Below are 23,068 nucleotides of genomic sequence, written 5' to 3' on the forward strand. Positions count from 1 at the left end.
GGGCTGTGATACCTCCATACATGCGTTCCTGCATGAAGATTGGGGCAGGCGTGCTGGGGTGTCCAAGCACACAAGTGACAAGAAAAGGCAGTTAAACCCTTACCACCCGTTTAGAGCACGCAAACTCTTCTACCATGTGGGAGCCAGGGACTGAACTCAGGGCTCTAGGCTTGGTAGCAAAACCCTTAATTAACCCAGTGAGCCATCTCATTAGCCCATAGGTTTTAGTTTTCTTGTCTATAAAATGTAGAATGTAATACAAAATTAGAAGTTTAAAAAGATTAAAGATTGCCTATAAAAAGTGTATATGACTATATGTATGCATGCGTATATGTGTTTCTGTATAAGAAAGTAGGCATAATTATATGTAAATATGTACATATATATGGCTAAAAAGCCTAGTTGGCTAGAAATTTTATAAATAGTGGCAACTATAATTACTAATGTTATTCGCAACATTGGATTATTAATCACTCTTGAGTACAAACATAATTACATAATTTAAAGTGACTAAAGTAGGGCTGAGGAGGTGGCTCAGTGAAGAGGCTGAGCTTGCTGAAGCTGAGGGATGGGTATGAGCTGGCTGGTTAGTCAGCTAAGAAGCAGTACAGTATCACTTATGCTAATAGGCCAGATGCTAGAACTACCAGTAGTGGGTGAGGGGTGTGTAACAGGCTCAGGAGAAAGGAGAAGCCAGACTCCTTACAAATTTACAGTAAAATGATAAGGTGTTAAATTTGCCTGTGCTGCACAAAAAGTGAGAGTTCTCCACTCTCCATTATAGCAGGACAAGAAACTTGCACATGTGTGTTGTATTGGAGAACTTAGGCCATTTGAGGGCTGGGCGTGGTGGCGCACGCCTTTAATCCCAGCTCTCGGGAGGCAGAGGCAGGTGGATCGCTGTGAGTTCGAGGCCAGCCTGGTCTACAAAGTGAGTCCAGGACAGCCAAGGCTATACAGAGAGAACCTGTCTGGAAAAAAACCAAAGGGGGGAAAAAGACCATTTGAAAGAAATTAGGCCTGCTGCTGCTGCTTCTGATTATTATAATTATTACTCATAACTTCCCAAAGAGGTTAAGAAGAAGTTCCCCAAACTGTGCCTTTGAGTAAGCGCATCAGTGCCACCATTAGAATTACAGTCACTACTCTGAACTTAGGTCTATCTGCGATGTGGTTTTTGTGTGGAGGATTCTACAGAGTATGTTGAATTCCTCTTACCCAGTAAGAGTAAGCTGTATTGAAGTCTTTGATCTTAGAAATTGTAACTTTTTTAGACTCTTGCTTGTAGGCCTCTGTGCTTGCAAGTATGCCACCACGGGTGTCCTGGGCAATGCTCATGTCCTAGTTAGTTAGTGGCAGCTTAACATCTGATGCGCTGTTGTCTTTGCTGGTATCTTGCTGTCTTTTACTCTCCTAATTAGATAAAAGGTAGAAGCCTTAAAGCTAGGAAAAAGAATGAATACATGGGCTTGAGATGGCTCTGCGGGTAAAGGTGCTTCTGCAAGCCAGTGGCCTGAGTGTGATGCCTGGAACCTCTGTGAAAGGATTCCTTATTAACAAGACTGCAGGGTCTGACCCTCGCCATCATAGCTCACGTTGCCTCCCTGGACCTGTGTTCATTCATCAAGCCACTTAGTCCACATGGATGTTCTCTTCACGTGACTGCACTCTGATTTCCCATTCCCCACTCAGAGATATCTCTGCTCTGTACCTGTACCTCATGTTACTTATTCTTAGTTTCTGTAGCATCTTTTATAAATGTATATTACAACGTTTCATACCATAATGAAGTTATGTTAAGCCTTGTTAGTTTTTCTCATTAGCTTTTAAGATCATTGACAGAAAATTGATGTCTTTTTATTTTGTATATCTGTTCCTGATACTGTAAGCATATAATTGAATGGTTGTTGCATAAATACTTATTTTAATATATGAGTGGGTAAATAAAATGGGTGGAAAGAATAGAATAAAAAGGAATAGAACTCAGGCCTATTGAGAGATAGAAACATGAATATCAGGAGTTCAAGACCAGCCTCAGCTAGATAGTGTGGTCTAGCCTAGGCTATATGAGACCTTGACCCCACCCCATCCCCCAGAAAAGGGAAGGAATGATAGAAGAAGATGAGGAGGAAAGGTGGCTAAAAGAAAGGGTTTCTCCAGCCTAGCTTTATATTCCAGCTCTGAATTTTATGACTGTGTTATTTAAATTTTTTTATGCTCCCTCCATGCAAAAATTGGACTAATTAATGGTGGTATTAATAGTGTTCTAGTGAGGGTTAAAAGCATTGAGATATGTATAAAGCTCTCAGAACAGTATATGGAAGAGAGTAAGTTCTGTCAAAGTTAGAGATAGCTTCTATAACTGTTGCTGGTATTTTTATTTTAACAATATATTCCTGATGATTTAGAACATACAGCCATCTTAGCTATCAAGAATATTGAAGAGAGTCCTTCAAAGCCGTGGTAAAGATTCTGAAGTATTGTTCTTCACAGCTGATGACTTCTGGCTAGGGAGTGGGAAAATATTCAGTTATCTTTTTGGGGCTCACCATTGGGAGTTTAGCCATGCTCCCGTGAGTATATGGGCAACAGACATAAATTGGAATTGGTATATATTTTGGGAGAGAGCACAAGGGTGTAGGAAGGTGGACTTGGGAGGAAGGGGAAGTGAGTGTGATTGCGGTACACCATATGAAATTTCTGAATAACTAATAAAAATATGTTGGAGGAAAAAAGTGAGAGGACATAAATACTTTAAAATAGCTTCAAGAACTCCCTGAAACCGACAGTATTCACTCTAACTCCCATGAAGAAACTCAGGTCACTCATACTATTTAGGTGAGGCTTTGACAAATTGAGCCACCAAGATAGGACGGTTGTTAACCTGTAGATATGCCTAGGCGTGTGCGGTGTGCTCAGGGGGTCCAGTTTTCATGAGCTGCACCTCATGCTGGTTTGGAGTTACACAGTGGCAACTGTCTTTGAGTACCTTCAGCTCCAGTACGCAGCCCCTTCCCATATTTCTGTAAGTAACTCCAATAAAGTTCATTGGTTCAGTAACAACAACTGAAGAATGATGTTACCTTTATGCATTTACTTGTAAACTTTGAATGTTAAGGGCCGTTGGAATCACAAGAGTTGTTTCATGTGCTCTGGAATCACTCTCCTTGCAGGGCTCTATGGAGCAAGTCAGTTCTCATTTCTTGGAGCAGACTCTTGACAAGAAGCTGATGTCAGATCTAAGGGTAACTTGAATTCTTTGTTTAAACTGGGTTTCTATAATTAACATCAGTGTAGCTATGTGGTGAGCTGTATTGATTTAGTTTAGCAGTCCATACTTTTATTACATTAATACCAGTTACCAGGCTACATTTTAATTCAAAATCATAGTAACTTGAACCAAATTATAAGCTACATCATGCATTTCATTCTGTAATAAAATACTTTACAAAGGTTGTGTTAAACAAGAGGTGGCATTTACTTTCTGTTCTTAGAAACTGTGGAGGTCTGGTCCTAAAAGTTTACAACAGTTATAGAGGTTTTCTGGGGGAAGGTTTTTTTTGGGGGAGTTGTTTTTAGCTTTTGTTTGTTTGGGTTTTTTTTTTTTTTGAGACATGGTTTATCCGTGTATCCCTGGCTGGCTTGGACTCACTTTGAAGACCAGGCTGGCCTTAAACTCACAGTGATCTGCCTGCTTCTGTCTCCTGAGTGCTGGGATTAAAGGCGTGTGCCACCACACCCTGCCTAGTTACAGAGTTTTTAAAAATAAATTTAGGGGAACATGACTTATTTATACATAGTCCCAGTGGCTTTGACAATTTTGATACCTTCCCTAGCTTTTTAAATGTGTGTTGTAAGCACAGAAATGTTGTATGTATATAATTTAGTAGTCTAACTTTTTTAAACATTTATTTTTAGTTTATCTAAGTGTTTATGCGTGCATGTATGTATGTATGATAGACTTGTGAACCTTTCGTCTCATTTCTCTGCTTTGAACTGTCCAGCCATCTCCAAGAGCAGTTTTGTTCCCTCCTTGCTCTCAGTTTTAGGTGCTCCTTAGTGTTCTCATTCAGGCACTAACTGTTGTCACCTTCTACAGAGGAAACGCACTGCACATGAGCGTGCCAAGGAACTTTACAGTTCAGGGGAGTTTTCCAGCGGCAGGAAGTGGGGAGATGATGCTCCCAAGGAAGAAATAGATACGGGGGCCGTGAACTTGATAGAGTCAGGAGCTTGCGGAGCCTTTGTCCACGGGTTGGAGGATGAGATGTATGGTAAGTGTGGCTTGTAATATCAGTGGTTCCCATAGACTTGGCTTTGAGTCAGATACTGAAGGTGGTGCTATAAAATGCATCATCTGGCCCTGCCAGTTGCCTCAGCAGGAAAAGGTGCTTCCTGTACAAGTCTGGAGACCTGAGCACAGTCTCCAGAACCCACAGGAAAGCTGGGAGAAGAAAGCTCACTCAGTCAGCCATTGTCCTGTCCCTCCACACGTGTGCCATGGCCCTAATTGTATCTCTCTCCCATATGTATCACAATCACACATGCATGCAAGCACAGTTTATAAAGTGGCCTTTTTTCCTTTAGCCTTGCCGTCTCTGTGTAAAGTATCTGCTATGAAGGAGAGGTTGAGGCCAAGCAGTATGATGCAGTGGTTAAATTCTGATTTCAGCATGTCTGTAAAGTGAGGATGATAATCCTAAGCATCTCTCGGAACTGTGAAAATTAAATAAGATTCTGTACACGTAAAGTGCTTGGCATGATACACGACCTTTTTGTAGTAAGAACTTAGTAATAAAAAGTCCTATTAATAATGCTAATTTAGTTACTCAGACATCAAGATTTAAGTTCAAGTGTTTGTGACCAGAAAGTGTTTCTTCTAGCTTCCTTTGGCCTTTTTGAAAATTTTTGTGTCATATTATCCATCCATCCCACCATCCATCCATCCGTCTAATGGAGTCTTAATAGATAGCCCTGGCTGGCCTAGAACTTTATATATGGACCAGGCCTGCTTCTGCCTTCTCAGCGCCGGGGCTAAAGGTGTGGATCATCGCTTTATTCCTTGGAAGCTTTCCTGGGTCCACATATGCGTTATGATCCTGGAGTTTTTCTGCGGGGCCTTTGAGAAGTGTCTTGCCGTTTTCCTCTTCTCTTCCCTCAGCTCCCTCCTTTCCCCTCTCTCTTTGTTATTTTCAACCTTAGAAAAGCTCAGTTAGAGAGTTGAGGTTGTAGCTCAGTTGGCAGATTGCTTCCTAGCATGTATGAAGTGGTGAGGAGGTCACTACAGTTTGCTCTGAGGCCTGGCTTCGCAGGAGCAGCATGTCCCTTAACCACACACAGTGTGATGCCAGCCTGGAGGTGCTGGTGTGGGTGCTGGTGTCTTCTCTTCCCTTATTGACTTTGAGGCCAGTAGATTCATTTTTGCCAAATCTTTGTTCTAAGATGATAATAGATACTTAGCCTATTTCAATCTTAATGTTGGTAAATTATTTAACATCTGACCTTTAAATATATTTTCATGTATTTGGAATACTGAAATAAGGCAACACCATCTCAAAGAAATTCAATGAATTTAGGCAGCTGTGTTACCTGATCACATCTATATGGATAAAATGTGAGCCTTAGTCCTTGGGACACAAAGCCCATGTTAAGCATCGTATGATGGTGACAAAAAGGAGATGCTCCTGGGAAGATTTGTAGACTGGGAAAAGAGTAGAGAATAAAAGTGGCCTCAGTGAGAAGGTATCCACCTGTTTGTTTATTTGTTTGTTCCAAAAGGTTTATTTATTTTTATTTTATGTGCATTGATGTTTTGTCTGCATGTATGTCTGTGAGATTGTCAGTTCCCCTGGAACTGGAGGTACAGACAGTTGTGTGCTGCCATGTGCTTGCTGGGAATTGAACCTGGATCCTCTAGACGAGCAGCCTGAGCCATCTCTCCAGCCTTGAATCCATGTTTTTATGGCTCTTCAGTAGTGTTCAGTTTAATTTGTTTTTCGCTCACCAGAGGTTCGCATTGCTGCTGTGGAAGCTCTCTGTATGCTGGCCCAGTCTTCACCTTCTTTTGCTGAAAAGTGCCTTGATTTCCTAGTCGACATGTTTAATGATGAAATTGAGGAAGTGCGTCTACAGTCGATACATACCATGAGAAAAATCTCTAACAATATCACCCTCCGAGAAGATCAGCTGGATACGGTCCTGGCTGTGTTAGAGGTGAGTGTTCCTAGTTAGCCGCTCATGTCTTCATCAGACACCTATGAGGCCATCCCCTTTAAAACCAGGCAGCACAGCTCTACCATCTTAACCGTATTCCTCCCCAAAGTGGAGCTGGATATTAGCAGGAAAGTTGAATAAGCTTACTATTGCTGTAACCAGGGAAGGGAATAAAAAGAATGTCTAATTTGACATTCTGGCTGAGTTAAGGAGACAGAAAAAAGGGCTATGAGGACACTTTGGGGCAGAGGGAGAAGACATAGGAGGCGTTTGTTTTTAAGGAGGAAGTGGTACCATTGGCTACATAGAAGGAAAGCAGTGTGAGTGGCTTCTGAAGATCCAGGGGTCAGAAGTATAAGGCGCCCAGGGATTCAGAGGTGTTCACTGCAGTGGAAGCATGCAGCTGACCACCTGACGGAGGGCAGGGGACATGTGATGAAGAATTCTTCCACCTTCGCCTTTAGTCCATTTACTGCTGCGGCAGGAGAGGGCCTTAGGTTTCTTTCCCACCCTGTAGCTTATAGAGAAGAAGTCCTTTGGGGTCACAGGGTCACTTAAGTGGTTGCTTTGTGTCACACAGAGACTCACTTCCCAGGCTGTAGAACTCATGTTCTTGGGTTATTTTTCTGATGTGTCTGGATTTTATTTCTAAGTGTTGATGTTGGCATTTCACTGTTGAAGAACGGGATCTGGCGTCAGCCCCTCCCCTACACCCATGAGCGGGAGAACAAATGATACTTCACTGTGGCGTAATTACCTCAGATTCCTGCAGCATTCTGGGTTGTTGGTTTTTTTGTTTTTGTTTTTTTTTTTAAGATGAGCAGCTTTAAAAAATGTTTTATTTATTTTTCCTTTATGTGCATTGGTGTTTTGCCTGCATGTATGTCTGTGTGAGGGTGTTGGGTTCCCAGGAACTAGAGTGACAGGCAGTTGTGAGCTGTCATGTGGGTGCTGGGAACTGAACCCAGTCCTCTTCTAGAAAGCTGCATATGCTCTTAACCCCTGAGCCAACCCTCAGCCCTCCTGCTGCAGTCTCTACAGAAGAGTGTTGTTTCAAAGATCCCTATCACGTTCCCAGTTCCATAGTGCTTCTTTTAAAACTTTTCCTGAATTCACACCTTATTTGTGAACAGGTTTGTAATTCTGAGAAGGCAAATTTATGCTGTGTGTATTGTTTGCCATAGGTGGTCTCTTCCTTTTTAGTTTCTTCTTGTTTGTTTTTTCTTGTTTTGAGACAGTGCCTCACACTGGTTAGAATTTACTGTATCCTAGTCTGACCTTTGAAGCCGTCGGCCTCCTCAGTGATGGGATTGCAGACTTGAGCCGCCTGACCTGGCTTTTAGTGCTGTGTATCATGGCTCCTGACCTTGAATTTCATACTATGATCACTTCTGTGTCCTCATACCTTTCCTGACTACTTTGCCTTCCCTGTAGTTTTCCCCTGTGTACAAAACTGTCACTGTTCACCCAGTGGGATTCTGTTTGTCTCCACAGTGTATAAATGCCTCAACTCTGAATTTTCCAGGAGTTTAGGCATATGAACTTCTTCCTCTTCCACCGTGCTGATCATGGCTCCCTTACGTTTACTGTTACTCTCCTTCTTTGCTTTGAGCCTTAGCTAGATGATCCGTCTGGCTGGAACTTGCATTTTTGGCCTGTGCTGAGATACTGTCCTACCTAGAGAAATGTGTTTATTCATCAAGTACTGTCAGTGGATTGGAATTATTGTTGTGGCAAAAATAGATGCCCGTTCTCATTGAGCATAATTATAGTCTCAAGAGAGGTAAACAGTTTTGGATGGTGACAGATCATGTACAGAAGATATACTGTCTAGACATGTGGGAGATTTTATGATGCATCATCCAGTTAGTCAAGCTTCTGAGGAGATGATGCTTAAAGGACAGAATGGCCATGCCTGTGAAGACAGGCAGAGAACTGCTCCTGCAGAGGCTGAGGTACAGCAGAGTAAGAATTTCAGTCCGAGTAGAACTTAATGAGAAAGTAGAGGTCTCATAAGTAGACTATCTAGTCAGGGAACAAGTGACTCAGGGCCACTGTACTTTATTCTAAGCATTATGGGAAACTTGAAGGATTTCAAGTTTCAGCATTTCTCATTCTTGAAACCTTTTGAAATTTATATCAGACGCATTGTTATAGTCTGTCAATCGTTTGATGCACATTAAATACCAGTCTCGTGTCTCCTCTCTACTTTTCTTCTTTTATCATGTCAGCAGGTTTGTCTGTCTGTTTTTTCTCCCTGATGAGATCATTAACTCTGTAAGTAGAGTTTCTAGGTGATGCCTTTTATTGTGTTCCTTTCAGGCTCAATCTAGAGACTTAGTCATGGTGAATGCTTAGCTAATATTCCTGAAACAAACCTACACAAGTTTGCCACATACCTGGCAATTATATAGTACTTAAGAAACACATAAATTAAAATTGTTTTCTTACTAGTTTGAACATTGTTTCTCCAGGACATCAGTATAGCTTCCTGCTGTCAGCCATGGAGATTCGCTTATGTGGGAAGCATTCTCTTATGGTTAAGTTAACAGTATTTGGAGTCGCTTTTGTCTTTCCTTTTACTTGCTGTCTTTGGTTTAGCTGTCTGTGTGAGCCAGGCGCTGCTCTAGGGAGGTTATAAAAGTGAGTGAAAACCATGATCTTGTTCTCAAGAACCTTATAATTTAATGGGAGTCGGAAATAGTGAAGCAAAGGCTTAATAATAAAGTGAAATAAGCCCACAGCATGAGTGAGATACCGTAAGAGTGTATCAGGGGAATTTGGTTCTTTGTGGTTAGAGAGTATAGCAGTCAGGACAAGGGTATGAGGTTACTCAAACAAGAGAGAGCTAGGTACTAGTGTGAGTTGGAAGAATAATCTAGATAGACAAATAGCAGATGCAGTTAGGGTGTGAATGGGAATGCGGCACATTTGAAAAACCAAAAAGAGCTGCGTGTCAGGAAGAAAAATTCTAGTGTGCTGTGTCATTGTGCTGGAGGGGAGTAAGGGGGGTTCATATAGTCTTACTACTCGTTTGCTGGTTTGCTCTGGCCACACAGAGTTCCATGCTGGGTTGGGTTTTTGTTGTTGTTGTTTTGTTTTTGTTTGTTTGTTTAACGTTCTACTATAAGGCATTTATGGGTTTTGTTCCTTTTCATTATAAAATGCTCAATTCAACCTGCTCTCCTCTTTTTGTGTATGTATGAATGTTTTTTGTTTTGTTTTGTTTTTATTTTTTGGGTTTTTGTTTTGTTTTGTTTTTTCAAGAGAGCATTTCTCTGTGTAACAAAGCCCTAGCTGCTCTGAACTCACTCTGTAGACCAAGCTGGCCTTGAACTCACAGAGATCCACCTGCCTCTGCCTCCCCAAGTGCTGAGATTACAGGTGTATGCCACCATGCCTAGCTCAGTGTGCGGGGTTTTTTGTTTGTTTGTTTGTTTTATCTTCTTTCTTTCTTTCTTTCTTTCTTTCTTTCTTTCTTTCTTTCTTTCTTTCTTTCTTTCTTTCTTTCTTTCTTAAAAATATATCCAGGCTGCCTTCAAAGTTGTAATCTTTTTGCCTCTGTTTTCAAAGTGCTGGGATGAGTGTGTGAAATCATATCCCACATAACCTGCTCTTTTCGTGGTTGCACAGAACCTCTTATAACATGGGCATGGAGGTAAAGGTTTCAGACAGGGAGAAAAAGGAAGATGAAAGAGCAAAAAGGGCTAGACATGGAGGGACAGGGCTGTAATCCCAGTACTTGGGGAGTGGAGGCAGTAGGGCCAGGCGTTCAGGGGCAGCCTCACATCCTCAGCTACATAGTTGAAGTTGAACCTGCATTGTATGAGACCTTACTCAAAAAACAGACAAGCCAGGCGAGGTGGTGTCTGCCTTTAGTGCAAGTATAGCCTGGTCTACATAACAAACTCTAGGCTAACCGAGGCTACATGGTGAATGAAACTCTGCCTCAAAATTTAATGTAAAAACAAAATAAATAAGAACGGGAAGAAGGAAAGAGTGAATAGAAGGGGGCAAGGCCCCTTCTTAGATCAGTAAAATAAGGTCTTTCCCAGGAATTTTAGCTAGTAAATCTCTAAATAATTTTTCATACGCGCATCCTAAATGGAAAGGTGGTTATGGGGAAGGGGAGAATATAAGGACCCTGAGTTTGCTGGCAGTCACTGTTGTTAATTATTACCTTTCTTTTTTCCTCTTCTGAAAAAGGATTCATCCAGAGATATTAGAGAGGCTCTTCATGAACTCTTGTGCTGTACTAATGTTTCAACGAAAGAAGGGATTCATCTTGCACTGGTGGAGCTACTAAAGAACTTAACCAAGTACCCTACTGACAGGGACTCCATCTGGAAGTAAGGACGTGTACCTTGTTTACGATAACTGTACCGCGCACATTATTTGGTGGATCATCATAGACCAGGTGTAGCCCTCAATTTCACGTTTAATTAGAAGCTGGGTTCAACTTTTCCAAACTGTTAAGAATTGGGTTCCTAAATTGAATATCACAGATTAAAGTAGATGTTCCTACCCACCTTGTAAGTGGGTAAGTCTTGTAAGTGCCATGTGCTGCCAGGCTTTGGGGCTCTGGAGATGCATATGGGGCCTTCGTCTCTTCTGCACTGTGCACAGCATCACAGCAGTGTCATAGAGTCAAGGCTGGCAGCTGACTGCACATAGGAGATCTAATCTGTTTTCCACCCAGTCACTTTTACTGACTTCAGCCAAACTACTCATACTGTTTATGACCCTCTATTTGAAGAACTACCTATATACATGTAATATAAAATACATGTTGTAGTATTGTATGTATTCCAGTGAACTTATCTGATAAAGTCATTCCAAAAGGGGAAAAAAAATCATTTTAAAAGAAAAACCTGGGCCTGGCAGCACACCTCCATAATACCAACATAGGTGGGCAGATCTCTGAGCTCAGGGTAACAGAGCAAATTTCAGGACAGCCAGGACTACAAAGAGAAACCATGTCCTAAGAAAGCAAACAAGGGCTGGGCATGGTGGCGCATGCCTTTAATCCCTGCACTCGGGAGGCAGAGGCAGGCAGATCGCTGTGAGTTCGAGGCCAGCCTGGTCTACAAAGTGAGTCCAGGACAGCCAAGGCTACACAGAGAAACCCTGTCTCGAAAAACTGAAAAAGAAAGAAAGAAAGAAAGAAAGAAAGAAAGAAAGAAAGAAAGAAAAACTATTAGCAAAATACCTGTGGGTTAAACCAGGTGTTGGAAGATATGTGCACATGTCAATATTGAGATAGATGATACAAATCATGTGCTTTGACATGTGGTAGGCAAGCAGTCGACCACCCAGCCACATCCCCAGCCCCTGGCAGATGCAGCCTAAAAATGCCTGTGGGTTCTTGTTCTAGGTCACAAGAATTACGTTTGTTTGTTTATTATTTATTTAGTGTTTACATGTATGTGTGTGTGCCGTGGTGACTATGTGGAGGCTAACAGACAGCTTGTGGGAGTCAGTTCTCTGTTTCCACCATGTGGGTCCTGGGGTTTGAACGTGGGTTGTCAGTTTTCGCAGTAAGTTTCCTAACTCACTGAACTATTTCACTGGCCATAGATCACATTTTTGATGCCTGCTTTTCTGTTTTACTATTTCTTCATGTTTGTGCAGTCCATTTCAGCTCAATTCAACATATATTTGTTGATTGTCTTAAAGGAACACTTGGTTATTTGGGGTATGGATATATAGTGGTGGTTCACAGCTCTATTGGTAAGTGTAGAGACACAAAATGAAGGATTAATTCTACTTGATGAAGGTGTGATTGTGAAAATTTGTAGGGCCTGGAGTGTTAGCTCAGCGATTAAGAGCACTTGTTCTTCCACAGGACCTGGCTTTTATTCCCAACACACACATGGTGGCTCACTTCAAGCCTAAGGTATCTGAGGCGTTCTTGTGATCTCCAAAGTCACTGCGTGCATGTGGCTCACTGTCATACATATAGGCAAAGCACCCATACATATGAAACAATTAAAATGTTAAAGTAAAATATAAAAATTAAAAAGATTTGTGGTTGTTCAACCTTTCGGTAGTGTGTGTGTGAGTGTGTGTGTGTGTGTGTGTGTGTGTGTGTGTGTGTACATACACATACTTACACAGTTGTCTTGATAAGGTGGTTTGTGGGATAAAAGGAAAGAGGAGAAAAAAGTCTTACCCTTATAGTGCTTCAAAATATTTTGAAGTTATTTATTCTAATTATCACTTAAGCTTTTTCAATCTCTAGAAATACTAAAAGAGAATATGATAAAAGGAATAAAGGAACAATCAGAGGTGTGTTCTTAAATTGTTACTAATGATATAATGATAATTGAAAAATGTAGAAGTGGTTGTTTGGTTTTGGTCTTTTGAGACACAGTTTCTCTATGTAGCCTTGAATGGCATGGAGCTTGCTGTGTAGACCAGGCTGTCCTGAAGTTCATAGAGTTACTTCTGTGTCTGCTTCCTAGTGGTGGGATTTGAGGCATTCTGTTTGTGTGTCTAGCTCATCTCTGAATGTTTACTGAGCACTAATGCCATCTCTGTGGTGAGTGCTGTGAGGGTTAGAAATGGTCAGCTCATCCAGTCCACTCTCGGGTAGCAGAGGAAAGAGAGGTAGAAGTACATAGATAGGAAGGTTGGACAAGACAGCAAACATATCGATTATAGTAATGAACATTTAGAAATGAAGTCTCGTTCTAGAGAGGTTCCACTGTGTGCATCTTCAGAGGGACCTGCTTACTTCCTTTTCCTACCTGAGTTCTGCATCTAAGGAGAAAAATAAAGCCAATCAAACTGCAGTCTTTATAGTGTCCCTGCAGGCAGAGTGAGTAAAGGGCTGATAGGCCAGAAAATTAATGAATGACTTTCTTTTCCAAAAGAGGGAAAGTAAGACTGGGCGCGGTGGTATACACCTTTAATTCCAGTACATGGGAGACAGAAGCTAGCCTGGTCTACAGAGCAAGTTCCAGGACAGCAGGGCTATGTAGAGAGAGACCTCGGCTCAAAAAACAAAAAAGGAAAATAATAGATTGGGAAAGCCACTTTCCTGTTTTGTTTTGTTTTTATAAACAAATGTTAACTAAAACCTTTTTCTTTTAAAGTTATTTATTTTATTTTATGTGCGAAAAGGTTTTGCCTACGTGCATCTTGTGTGTCTCTGGTACCCAAGGAGGTCAGAAGAGGGTGTCAGATTACCTGGGACTAGGGTTAGAGGTGGTTGTGAGCTGCACTGTGGGTGTGGTCATCAAAGCCAGGTCCTCCTAAGAACAAATGCTCTTAGCCAAGCCTGTTCCTGCTGTTTTCTCTCTTCTGCTGATCTACCTACTACTGGCCTCTGAAGTCCTAGCAGCCGAACACTTTATCTGACCCTAACAATCTTTGCCTCATTGCCAGTTAGAGTGTGGAAAGTGTCTCATTTGACTTATCATTACCCTGCTGTGCTGGTTACCTCTGCCTCAGCTGGCTGGCACAGAAACTCAGTAGGACAGGCTTTAGCACTTAGATTTCTTCTTGTGTGGAGGGAGGTGTGAGAGGGTGTGTGTGTGTGTGTGTGTGTGTGTGTGTGTGTGTGTGTGTGTGTAAGTCAGTGCTTCCTCAATGTTGCTTTCTACTTTTTTAATTTTTAAAAATTGTTTCATGTATATGGTGTTCTTCCTGCCTGTGTGCCTGTGCACCACTTGCATGCTGATGCCCTTGAAGGCCAGAAGAGAGCGTGTGGGTGCTGGAGTCAAGCTCAGTCATTTGGAAGAACAGCCAGGGCTCTGAACCGCTGAGCCACCTCTCCAGCGCCCTCCACTTTATTTTTTAAGACAGGGTCTCTTACAGAATCCGAAGCTTGTTACTTGGACTGTCTGGCCAACAAGTTCCCAGGGATCAGCCGGTTTCAGTCCGCTAAGTGCTGGGATTGCAGGCGCAAACTGTCCAGTTGTGTGTGGTGTTGTTTGCATGGGTGCTCAGGGTGCCCACCCACAGGCCTCCTGCCAAGCTGTTTACCACCTCTTCCGCCCCTCTTTGTAATTCAGTGTGGCCAAGCTGTTAACACTTCTAAACCAGAACCTAGCAAAAAATAAAAATACACAATTGCCTCCCTTGTGTTTTGTAAAGCTTGGAAAAGCTCCTTCCTTTCACTGCCATAGCTAATTTTTACTGGGTTCTTACAAATAATACTCTTAAGTACTTTGCATTTTTTTCTCATTTAAATCCTATTTTATAAAGAGCCTGCCCAAGATTACATAGTCTCAGGACATTCCTTAGGATATCAGTTGTGATCTATCTATCTTTCTTTCTTTCTTTCTTTCTTTCTTTCTTTCTTTCTTTCTTTTCCTTACTATAGGTTAAAAAAGTCTTTCTCAAATCATTTAAACAATAAATCTAATTTTTACATAGCAATACATGATAAATTGGTTTCAAGATTGACCAGCTTATCAAAGTGAGAGTCCTGGTTGAGTTCAGTTGACTACCCCCCCTCCCCGCCCCCCCCCCACACAGTTGTAAGATGATTGCTTCATAAAATAGCATCTAAAGACCCAGAGGGAAGGATGTTGCCTTCGTGTGTTTCTTTTTGTGCGGGTAGAAAGTCATTACTGACAGCTTCCCAGCAGGCTTCTCTTGCTCCGTTGGCCAGGACTGAATTACTTGACTGCTAGCAGAGCAGCTGCTGGACAACGGGTTGAGTCAGCAGTGGTCCACCCGTGGGCTGGACCTTCTTCCCCGTAGCACCTCACTGTTTTCCTGGTGCCCAAAGATTCTGTTTTCTTGGCAGGGAAGATGGAGGAACTGGCTGTTGGTAAACAACCAGTAATCTGCATTTGAACTATTTTATTTTCATAATAGCCATTTCTAGGTGAATTAGCTGAGTTCCTGAATAATTGACTGATTTCCCTGAAGTCGTAGAGTAGTGGGAACTGGATAATACATTTCCCAGTCAGGCTCTCTGATACAGCTCCTGTGTGTGTTGAGGCACTTGTTAATTTACTGATGTGGTTGCTATGTGTTTCAGGTGCTTGAAGTTTCTGGGAAGTCGACACCCGACCCTGGTGCTTCCTTTGGTGCCAGAACTCTTGAGCACTCACCCATTTTTTGATACGGCTGAACCAGACATGGATGATCCAGCTTGTATCCTCTGCTTAGTTCACATGGGTCCTGCTGTCGGAGCATAGAGCAGTGGATTCTGCAGTGCTCTGAATTTACTTAAAATGCTTTCTTTTGGTAACATTGTATGTCAAAGGGACTCTGGTGGCCACATGTCCTGTAGTACCACTCGCTGTGGGCCAAGCAGTCACACATGAGTCTGTGGAGGCCAAACCTGTTCAAACCACCACATCATCTAATAGCAGCCTATGTCATTGCCCTTATTTACCACCTCACACACTTCCCACGTCCGTTACACACTTTGTTCATTTTATTACTGATTTGCTATACAACCTTGGGAGAGGAGGCAGAGGATCTTTACCTTTTTTTTTTTTAAGATGAAACTGAGTTTTAAGTAAGTAAAAAAAAGAAATCAGATCTGTAGCCAAATGTTGAGGCATATACCTGTGGGCTGATGCAAAAATTTGAAACAAACCTGGCATTCATCTCAGACACATTGTGAACTTTGTTTGTTTTTAAGATTAGGGATAAGGGAAAGAGGCTGGGGGTGCAGCTAAGTGATGGAGGACTGGGATGGGCTTGGATAATGTGGGCAAGGCGCTCTTCCACCTCCTACACCACAACAAACAGATCTGCCATTAAAGCTGGAAATGTCTGATTTAAAGCTTGTATACTGCTTGGCATGGCGGCACACACCTTTAATCCCAGCACTCGGGAGGCAGAGGCAGGCAGATCTCTGTGAGTTCAAGGCCAGCCTGGTCTACAAAGTGAGTCCAGGACAGCCAAGGCTACACAGAGGAACCCTGTCTTGGAAAAACCAAAATAAATAAATAAGTAAATAACTCTAAAGCGTGTATACTGAACTTGAGCTGTGCTTCATGTGACCTGCGGCCTGAGGGGGGTGCTGCCCCGAGCAGGCTGCACACTCACTGCTTCTAGCTCACGTTCAGTGGTTCTGACTTTCTCGTGTAGCATGGTATGGGGTTGGACTGTTTTCCAGCAGGGCACTGCATTTACACCAGTGCACCCCCACTCTCCATATGTAGATCCAGATCTAGCATGACTTTTAGGGATCATTATTGAAACATAATCATCCAAACAAGTGATTACAAGGTGACCGCTGCAGTCTCCCTTAGTCCTATTGCCCTCACAGTATGCTGGGTTTGTTTATTGGTTTAGCCAGGGTATTGTGTAGCCCACCTTGGCCTTGGCTGACATACCTAATCTTGACTTCCTGCTCCTTCTGCCTTGATTGACCTCCTTGGTGCTATTGCCTTCGATTGTAGGCATGCCCCCTTGTGTGATGTGGCTCTGAGGACTGAACCCAGAGCTTCTTACATGCTCGCCAAGCACTCTACCAGCTGGGCTCCAGCCCCAATTTTGCACTGTTTTGATTCTTGGAAAATGAGGCTCCTTAATAGGAACTTTGGAAATGGGAAGTGAGATGGCGGGTTATGTATGCCAGTCCTTGATCATTTATGTGCTAAGCTCCCTTAACCCACTTATGTATCAGACATTGCAGTTTTAGTCCTTATCTTCAATGCTGCTAAAACCTGTCCAACAATGCCAGCTCTGTTCTCAGACCACACCTTCAGACACTATGCCTACCTCCGAGACAGCCTTTCTCACCTTGTTCCTGCCTTGAGGGTATGTTGAAAGAGTTTTTGGTTTGTCAATTTTTGTTGTCCTATGTTTATTAAATAGCACTAGGCAAACTATATAGTCTATAAAAATTCATCCACCCATTTTCTCTTTTTTAAAATATTTATTTATTACTTATACAATGTTCTACCTGTATTTGTGCCAGCCCACCAGAAGAGGGCACCATATCCCATTATACATGGTTGTTAACCACCATGTGATTGCTGGGAATTGAACTCAGGACCTCTGGAAGAGCAGCCAGTGCTTTTAACCTCTGAGCCGTCTCTCCAGCCCACCATTCTATTTTTACCTTGGGCTTTTCTTATTCTGTACTTTAAACATTTTATTTTGAGAAAGGGTCTCACTGTGTAGTCTAGGCTGGCCTTGAACTTGTAATCCTTTGGCCTTAGTCTCCCCAGTACTTAGATTCCAGTAGTGCTACTATAATTGACTTCCGTGCTTCTGCTTCTGTGCTTGTTTCCCCCCACCATGTCTGTCCATCCCTCTCTGCCCTCCCTTCCCCTCTTCCTTCCTTCTTTTTTCCTCCTTCACTCCTCCCCTTGTGCTGAATATACAGTCAAGGACACCCTCCTGTCAATTTATATCAGTGTCCCTGGGTTTTTAGTTATATAATGTCATACAAGGAAAAAAAACCCGAATCTTTAACAATAGATTATATTCTAGACTAGGGTAAACTTGTAGTATTTGTTTTTTTACATTTAATTAGTTTGTGTATGTGTGTGACATGCATGTGGAAGGAGGTCAGCTAGTGGGAGCCAGTTCTTTCTACCATGTGGTATGTCTGGGTAAGTGCATGCCAAGACACACATGTAAAGGTCAGAAGATATGTTTTGGGAGTTGCCTCTCTCCTACAACATAGGTCTCAGGGACAAACTGAAGTCCTCAGGCTTGATGATGAGTTTGTTTACTTGCTGAGACATCTCACTGACCCTCCATCTCTTTCTTTTTCTTTCTTTGTTTTTGTTTTGTTTTTTGTTTTTTGTTTTTTGTTTTTTTTTTTTTTTGAGACAGAGTCTCTCTGTGTAGCCTTGGCTGTCCTGGACTCACTTTGCAGACCAGGCTGGCCTCGGACTCACAGCGATCCACCTGCCTCTGCCTCCTGAGTGCTGGGATTAAAGGCGTGCACCACCACGTCCGGCTTTTCCATCTCTTTCTTAAATAGTAACTTTTTCTAATGACTAGAACAGGAATTACAACCATTCACATATAAGACATTTTATAACATGCTTCATAAATAAATCATCACTCTCCCATGGAATGAAACACAAGGCTTAAAAATAAATGTACTAAGCCAGGTGCAGTGGCACCCACCTGTAATCCCAGCACTCGGGAGGCAGAGGCAGGCCTGTCTCTGTGAGTTCGAGGCTAACGTGATCTACAAAGCGAGTCCAGGACAGCTAAGGCTACACAGAGAAAATCTGGCTCAAAAACAACAACAAAAAGTACTACACAGATTAAATTTTAGTTCTATTCCTATATTCAGCAACAGAAATATAATATCCTAGTCTCTTTTTTCCTACAATGTTATTGGGTAGGCCCCGCTAACATTCTCATTTATATTTGTGCCTGCCTTCCTAGCTTCTTTTCCTTGTGTTCATGCCTACCCACCCATGTGTGTGTGTGTGTGTTGGGGGGGTGGATGTTTGTTTTGTGGGTGTGAGTGTGACTATAAACCAAGCCGCAGATTTTGCTGATACTGTTGCCCCACCAATTTCTTAGTTACCAGGGAGAAAACTCGTGTCCTCAGCTGTCTCCTCCAACATCGCCCCGCACGAAGATCCTTCCCAGCAGTTCCTGCAGCAGAGCCTTGACAGAGTGTACAGTGTTCAGCACCTGGACCCTCAGGGGGCCCAGGAGCTGCTCGAGTTCACCATCAGGTAAGCAGCCTTTGTCTACTTTCTCTGGCAGCAGCATTTTGTCATGCTCAGCCTGACTGCACTGAATTCCATTGCTAGCTATTTGGCTTCTCTTTCTGACTGCTGGCCTTTACTCTTTGAGTGGTTTTGAGATTTGTTTATATTTGGATTAGATTGTAGTGGTTATTACTTTTTAATTCTGTTTGTGTTCATGAGTTGATTTTTGTTTTTTGTTTTTTTGAGACAAGGTCTCTCTGTGTAGCCTTGGCTGTCCTGGACTCAAGTTGTAGACCAGGCTGGCCTTGAACTCACAGTGATGCGCCTGCCTCTGCCTCTGGAGTGCTGGGATTAAAGGCGTGCGCCACCACGCCTGGCCCCATGTTCATGATTTGAAGAGTAATGCAAATAGAAATAGTTACAAAGAGTGCAAACCTTTAGTTCCAGCGCTTGGGAGATGAGTGACAGAAATGCAGAGGACTAATAGTTTAATAAGACAACAGTTTCACCCGCCCTGAGGCCTGGGGTGGCTGAGACCACCATGGGTTCACACTCACTTCTGCTTCGTGCATTCTCTGTGCCTGGCAGTCTCACTATCCCTATGTCTAGTCTTCTCTTAGCTGTGGGAAGAAGCAAAGGGCAAGAGAAGGGCTTCATTCTGCTTCACTTACTCTCAAAGATGGGTTCCAGTTTTCTTTAATGTTGAGTGGAATATCAGCTGCAGAGATGTGGTTGTGTCTAGCGTTCGGGAGCCTGGTCAATCAATGACCTTTAGTCTAAGAGACTAGTTTCTGGGTAATGATGGCTTTGTTAGGAAGATGCTCAGCTAGACCACATGACCCATAGAATCGAAAATACTTTCTGTCCTACCAACCTTTCACAGCTAGTTCACTAACCCTTTTGTGTGCTGTTGGCCAACCATGGTTCTGGACACCAGGGTCTGCTGCTCTTGGTAGTTCTTGTGAAGTGGGCCTCAGCTCTTGTTTTCTCCATGATAGTGTTTAGTTTTGGAGGCCACTACAAGAGGCTGCTGGCCCCGAGCCCAGGAAAATAAGCTCTGAGTCCTGATTCATTCCCATCTAATTAAGCATTATGGGCTTGTCCTTGACAGCTTTATCCTATTGGCACTAAAGCAAGTGCAGCATGCATAAAAACAAGCCAGCTCAGTCTTTAGCTGTGGTGCTGGTGTTAGTAGGTTCTCAGTAAACACCTGATGGGATGTGTTGCCTTTATGATCTGGTGTTTTGTTTTTATCTGTTTTTTTTTTTTTTACATTTTATTTAGTGTGTGTGGGTGTGTGGGTGTGTTGGGTGTGTGGGTGTGTTGGGTGTGTGGGTGTGTGTGTATAAGAGGATAAGATGCAGGAGTTGGTTCCTTCTTTCTACTGTGAGAGTCCTAAGGATTGAACCCAGGTTATCGGGCAATAGCCCATACAGGCTTGGAGCTGGCAAGCCCTCTGCTGTAGTGGTTGGCTGGCTCTGGGTGCTATGTTTCTGACTTAAGTGTGTTCTCAGGAGAGTAATCAAGACAGTGGGGAAACTTGGAAAGGAAAGCAATAGAGCAGTAGCAACTGAGGGCCCACCCTGCCCTTCAAACAGTGCAGGCACGATGCAGCTGTTAGACATGTCAGGACTAGGATTTGAGTGTGGCTCTGTCTGAGTCTAAAGTTCGTGTTGTGGGATATGTAACAGTGAAAGGAATTCCTGCGTCAGGTAGATGTAATATGCAGATGAGCCCTGGGTTTGGCCTGGTAGGGATGGCACGGTTGTTAAAAGTGCTTACACTAGGACCTGAATCCAATACCCAGAACCACAAAGCCGTGCTGGGTGCGTGCCTGGAAGCCCAGTGTTGGTGAGGTAGAGACACATGGGTATGGACATTAAAAAATGAGATCCTTGCCAGGTGTGGTGGCCCACGCCTTCAATCCCAGCACTCGGGAGGCAGAGGCAGGCGGATTGCTGTGAGTTTGAGGCCAGCCTGGCCTACAAAGTGAGTCCAGGACAGCCAAGGCTACACAGAGAAACCCTGTCTCAAAAAACCAAAAAAAAAAAAAAAAAAAAAAAAGGACTCTGACATGTAGCTCTGGGCATTCTGGAACTTGCTGTGTAGACCAGACTGGCCTCAAACCTGCCTCTGCCTTCTAATTGCTGTGTGTATATATTAAAAATATACACATAAGCCTAGCTCACTTTTTAAAAAACTATTTTTAATAGTGATTTTAAAAATTAACAAATTCAGGGCAGGCAAAATGGTTTATTAAGTTAAGGTGCTTGTCTCCAATCCCTACAGTCTAAGATCTATCCCCAGAACCCACATGGTAGAAGAAGAAAATAGACTCCCCACCATGTCCTCTCATTTCCACATGTGTGTTCTGTTTCCACATACGTGGTGTGACCTGTGCCAACAGGGACACACAAAAAACACACAATACCCAGGCTTGGTAGCACCTGCCTGTAATCCCAGTACTCAAGAAGGCTGAGGCAGGCAGATTGCTGTGAGTTTGAGGACAGTCAAGGCTACACAGAGAAACCCTGTCTCACATCATACTAGCTTTTTTGTTTCTGTTTGTTTTAGTTTTTGAGGTAAGGTTTCTCTGTGTAGCCCCACCTCTCCTGGAACTCAATCTGTAGACAAGGCTGGCCTTGAACTCAGAGATCTGATTGCCTCTGCCTCCTGAGTTCTGGGATTAAAGGCCCCACCATGGCCAGTTTAACATTGATATCTTAAAAATGCTGTTGAATGGCTTTATGAACCAAGCATCATTAATATATGTTTTGCAAGGGGCCACTTTTGTTCTGCCAAATCACATTGTAGAAATACAGTTCAATATAGATGGTTTTTGTTTTATTTTGTTTCATTAGTATTTGATATATTTCATAAATAAAATTTAATAGCAAATAAATGCAGTATTATATGATAATGATTAAAAGAAAATACTTTAGAGTCAGACAGACCTGGGCTTGTGTCCTATTTTTGCCATTTTTAATTCTGTGACCTCAGACAAAGCACATAATGTCAGTCTTTAGTTTCATGCTCTGTGAAACAGATTAACTACAGTTCATGTTGTGAGGATTAAATGAACTCAAGTAAGGAAACACCTAGCAACAGCACAGTTGCACACAGAAGGTGCTCTCTGTACCTTTCGCTGTAAAGAGTTCACAGTCTTCCGATGGGTATCTAGACTGAGGTTCCTGACATAAGCGGTGCACAGGGACACCCTGGGGCGTAGAGGAGTTTACCCATGGCTAACAGTTTGCAGTTTTGCCTGGACAGTAGTTGAGATTTCTCACTGCTAATTGGGTCGAGTTGTATCTTGTTCTGTGAAACTGAGAACCATTGCTGCACTCCAGGGCAGTAGACTAACGTAAGAGCTGCAGGCACGCAGTGCATGCTCAGCTCAGCAGTGCTCTTTTAATAGTAACAGAGGGCACAGTCTTGCTGACAGTCATTGCTTCAGGACTAGAGTGATTCTGAACTTCTCTAAGAAGAGACACATTGGAGAAGTGAACTGCAGAGATTAGCTGGTCACCAAAATCGTACTTCATAGACGTGGATAGCCCGGGTCTTTTTTTATGTGTTTGGGCTCCTCGGGACGGTCACTCAGACACATGACATGATGTTATCCATAGATACACTCATTTCTTCAGTCGCTGGCTATAAATTGCTCTGGTTGGTTGTGAGAACCTTCTCACCCATCAAGGTCTCTAGGAGGCAGCATTAATTATGATGCTGCCCGCTGAGTGTGAGATTAAAGAGAAGGGCTACAGTTTTGTTTAGGCTACAAAATAATCTGTTATGTCTGAAATAGCTTCTCAGGTGATTCAAACTTTTAGCTTTGCTAGGAACTTTTATGTATAGAATTTTTATGTTGCCATTAAAAATAATGAGGCAGGGGCTGAGGAGATGGCTAAGTAGGTAAACTGCTTTCTGTGCAGGACCTGAGTTTGGATCTCCAACACTTTTTGTTTTTTAGATTTACTTATTTATTATTTATTTATACAGTATTCAGCCTGCATGTGAGCAAGCAGGCCAGAAGAAGGCACCAGGATCTCATTATAGACTGTTGTGAGCCACCATGTGGTTGCTGGGAATTGAACTCAGGACCTTTGTAAGAACATCCAGTGCTCTTAACCACTGAGCCATCTCTCCAGCCCTCCAGCACTCACATTTAGGAAAAACAAACCAAAAAAAGTGGGAATGGCAGTGCACATGCTTGTAATCCTACTTTTTGGAAGCAACGACAGGGAATCCCA

The 23,068-nt window shown here is 42.7% G+C and overlaps 2 protein-coding genes across 2 annotated transcripts in view; one reads left to right on the forward strand and one right to left on the reverse strand.

The window, feature by feature from the left end:
- Positions 1-23,068, forward strand: part of INTS4 (integrator complex subunit 4) — a 63,249-nt gene that overhangs the window by 21,336 nt on the left and 18,845 nt on the right. Inside the window, exons 9-15 of the mRNA XM_084774179.1 lie at positions 3,174-3,245; positions 4,100-4,274; positions 6,008-6,213; positions 10,420-10,562; positions 15,209-15,324; positions 16,814-16,947; positions 18,682-18,839. Coding sequence (XP_084630305.1) covers positions 3,174-3,245; positions 4,100-4,274; positions 6,008-6,213; positions 10,420-10,562; positions 15,209-15,324; positions 16,814-16,947; positions 18,682-18,839 — 1,004 coding nt within the window. The remainder of the gene's footprint in view (positions 1-3,173; positions 3,246-4,099; positions 4,275-6,007; positions 6,214-10,419; positions 10,563-15,208; positions 15,325-16,813; positions 16,948-18,681; positions 18,840-23,068) is intronic.
- Positions 1-23,068, reverse strand: part of AAMDC (adipogenesis associated Mth938 domain containing) — a 65,872-nt gene that overhangs the window by 1,504 nt on the left and 41,300 nt on the right. The window lies entirely within an intron of this gene.

The sequence above is a fragment of the Acomys minous genome (genome assembly GCF_964271855.1).
Source record: "Acomys minous genome assembly, chromosome: 2".
Taxonomy (NCBI): domain Eukaryota; kingdom Metazoa; phylum Chordata; class Mammalia; order Rodentia; family Muridae; genus Acomys; species Acomys minous.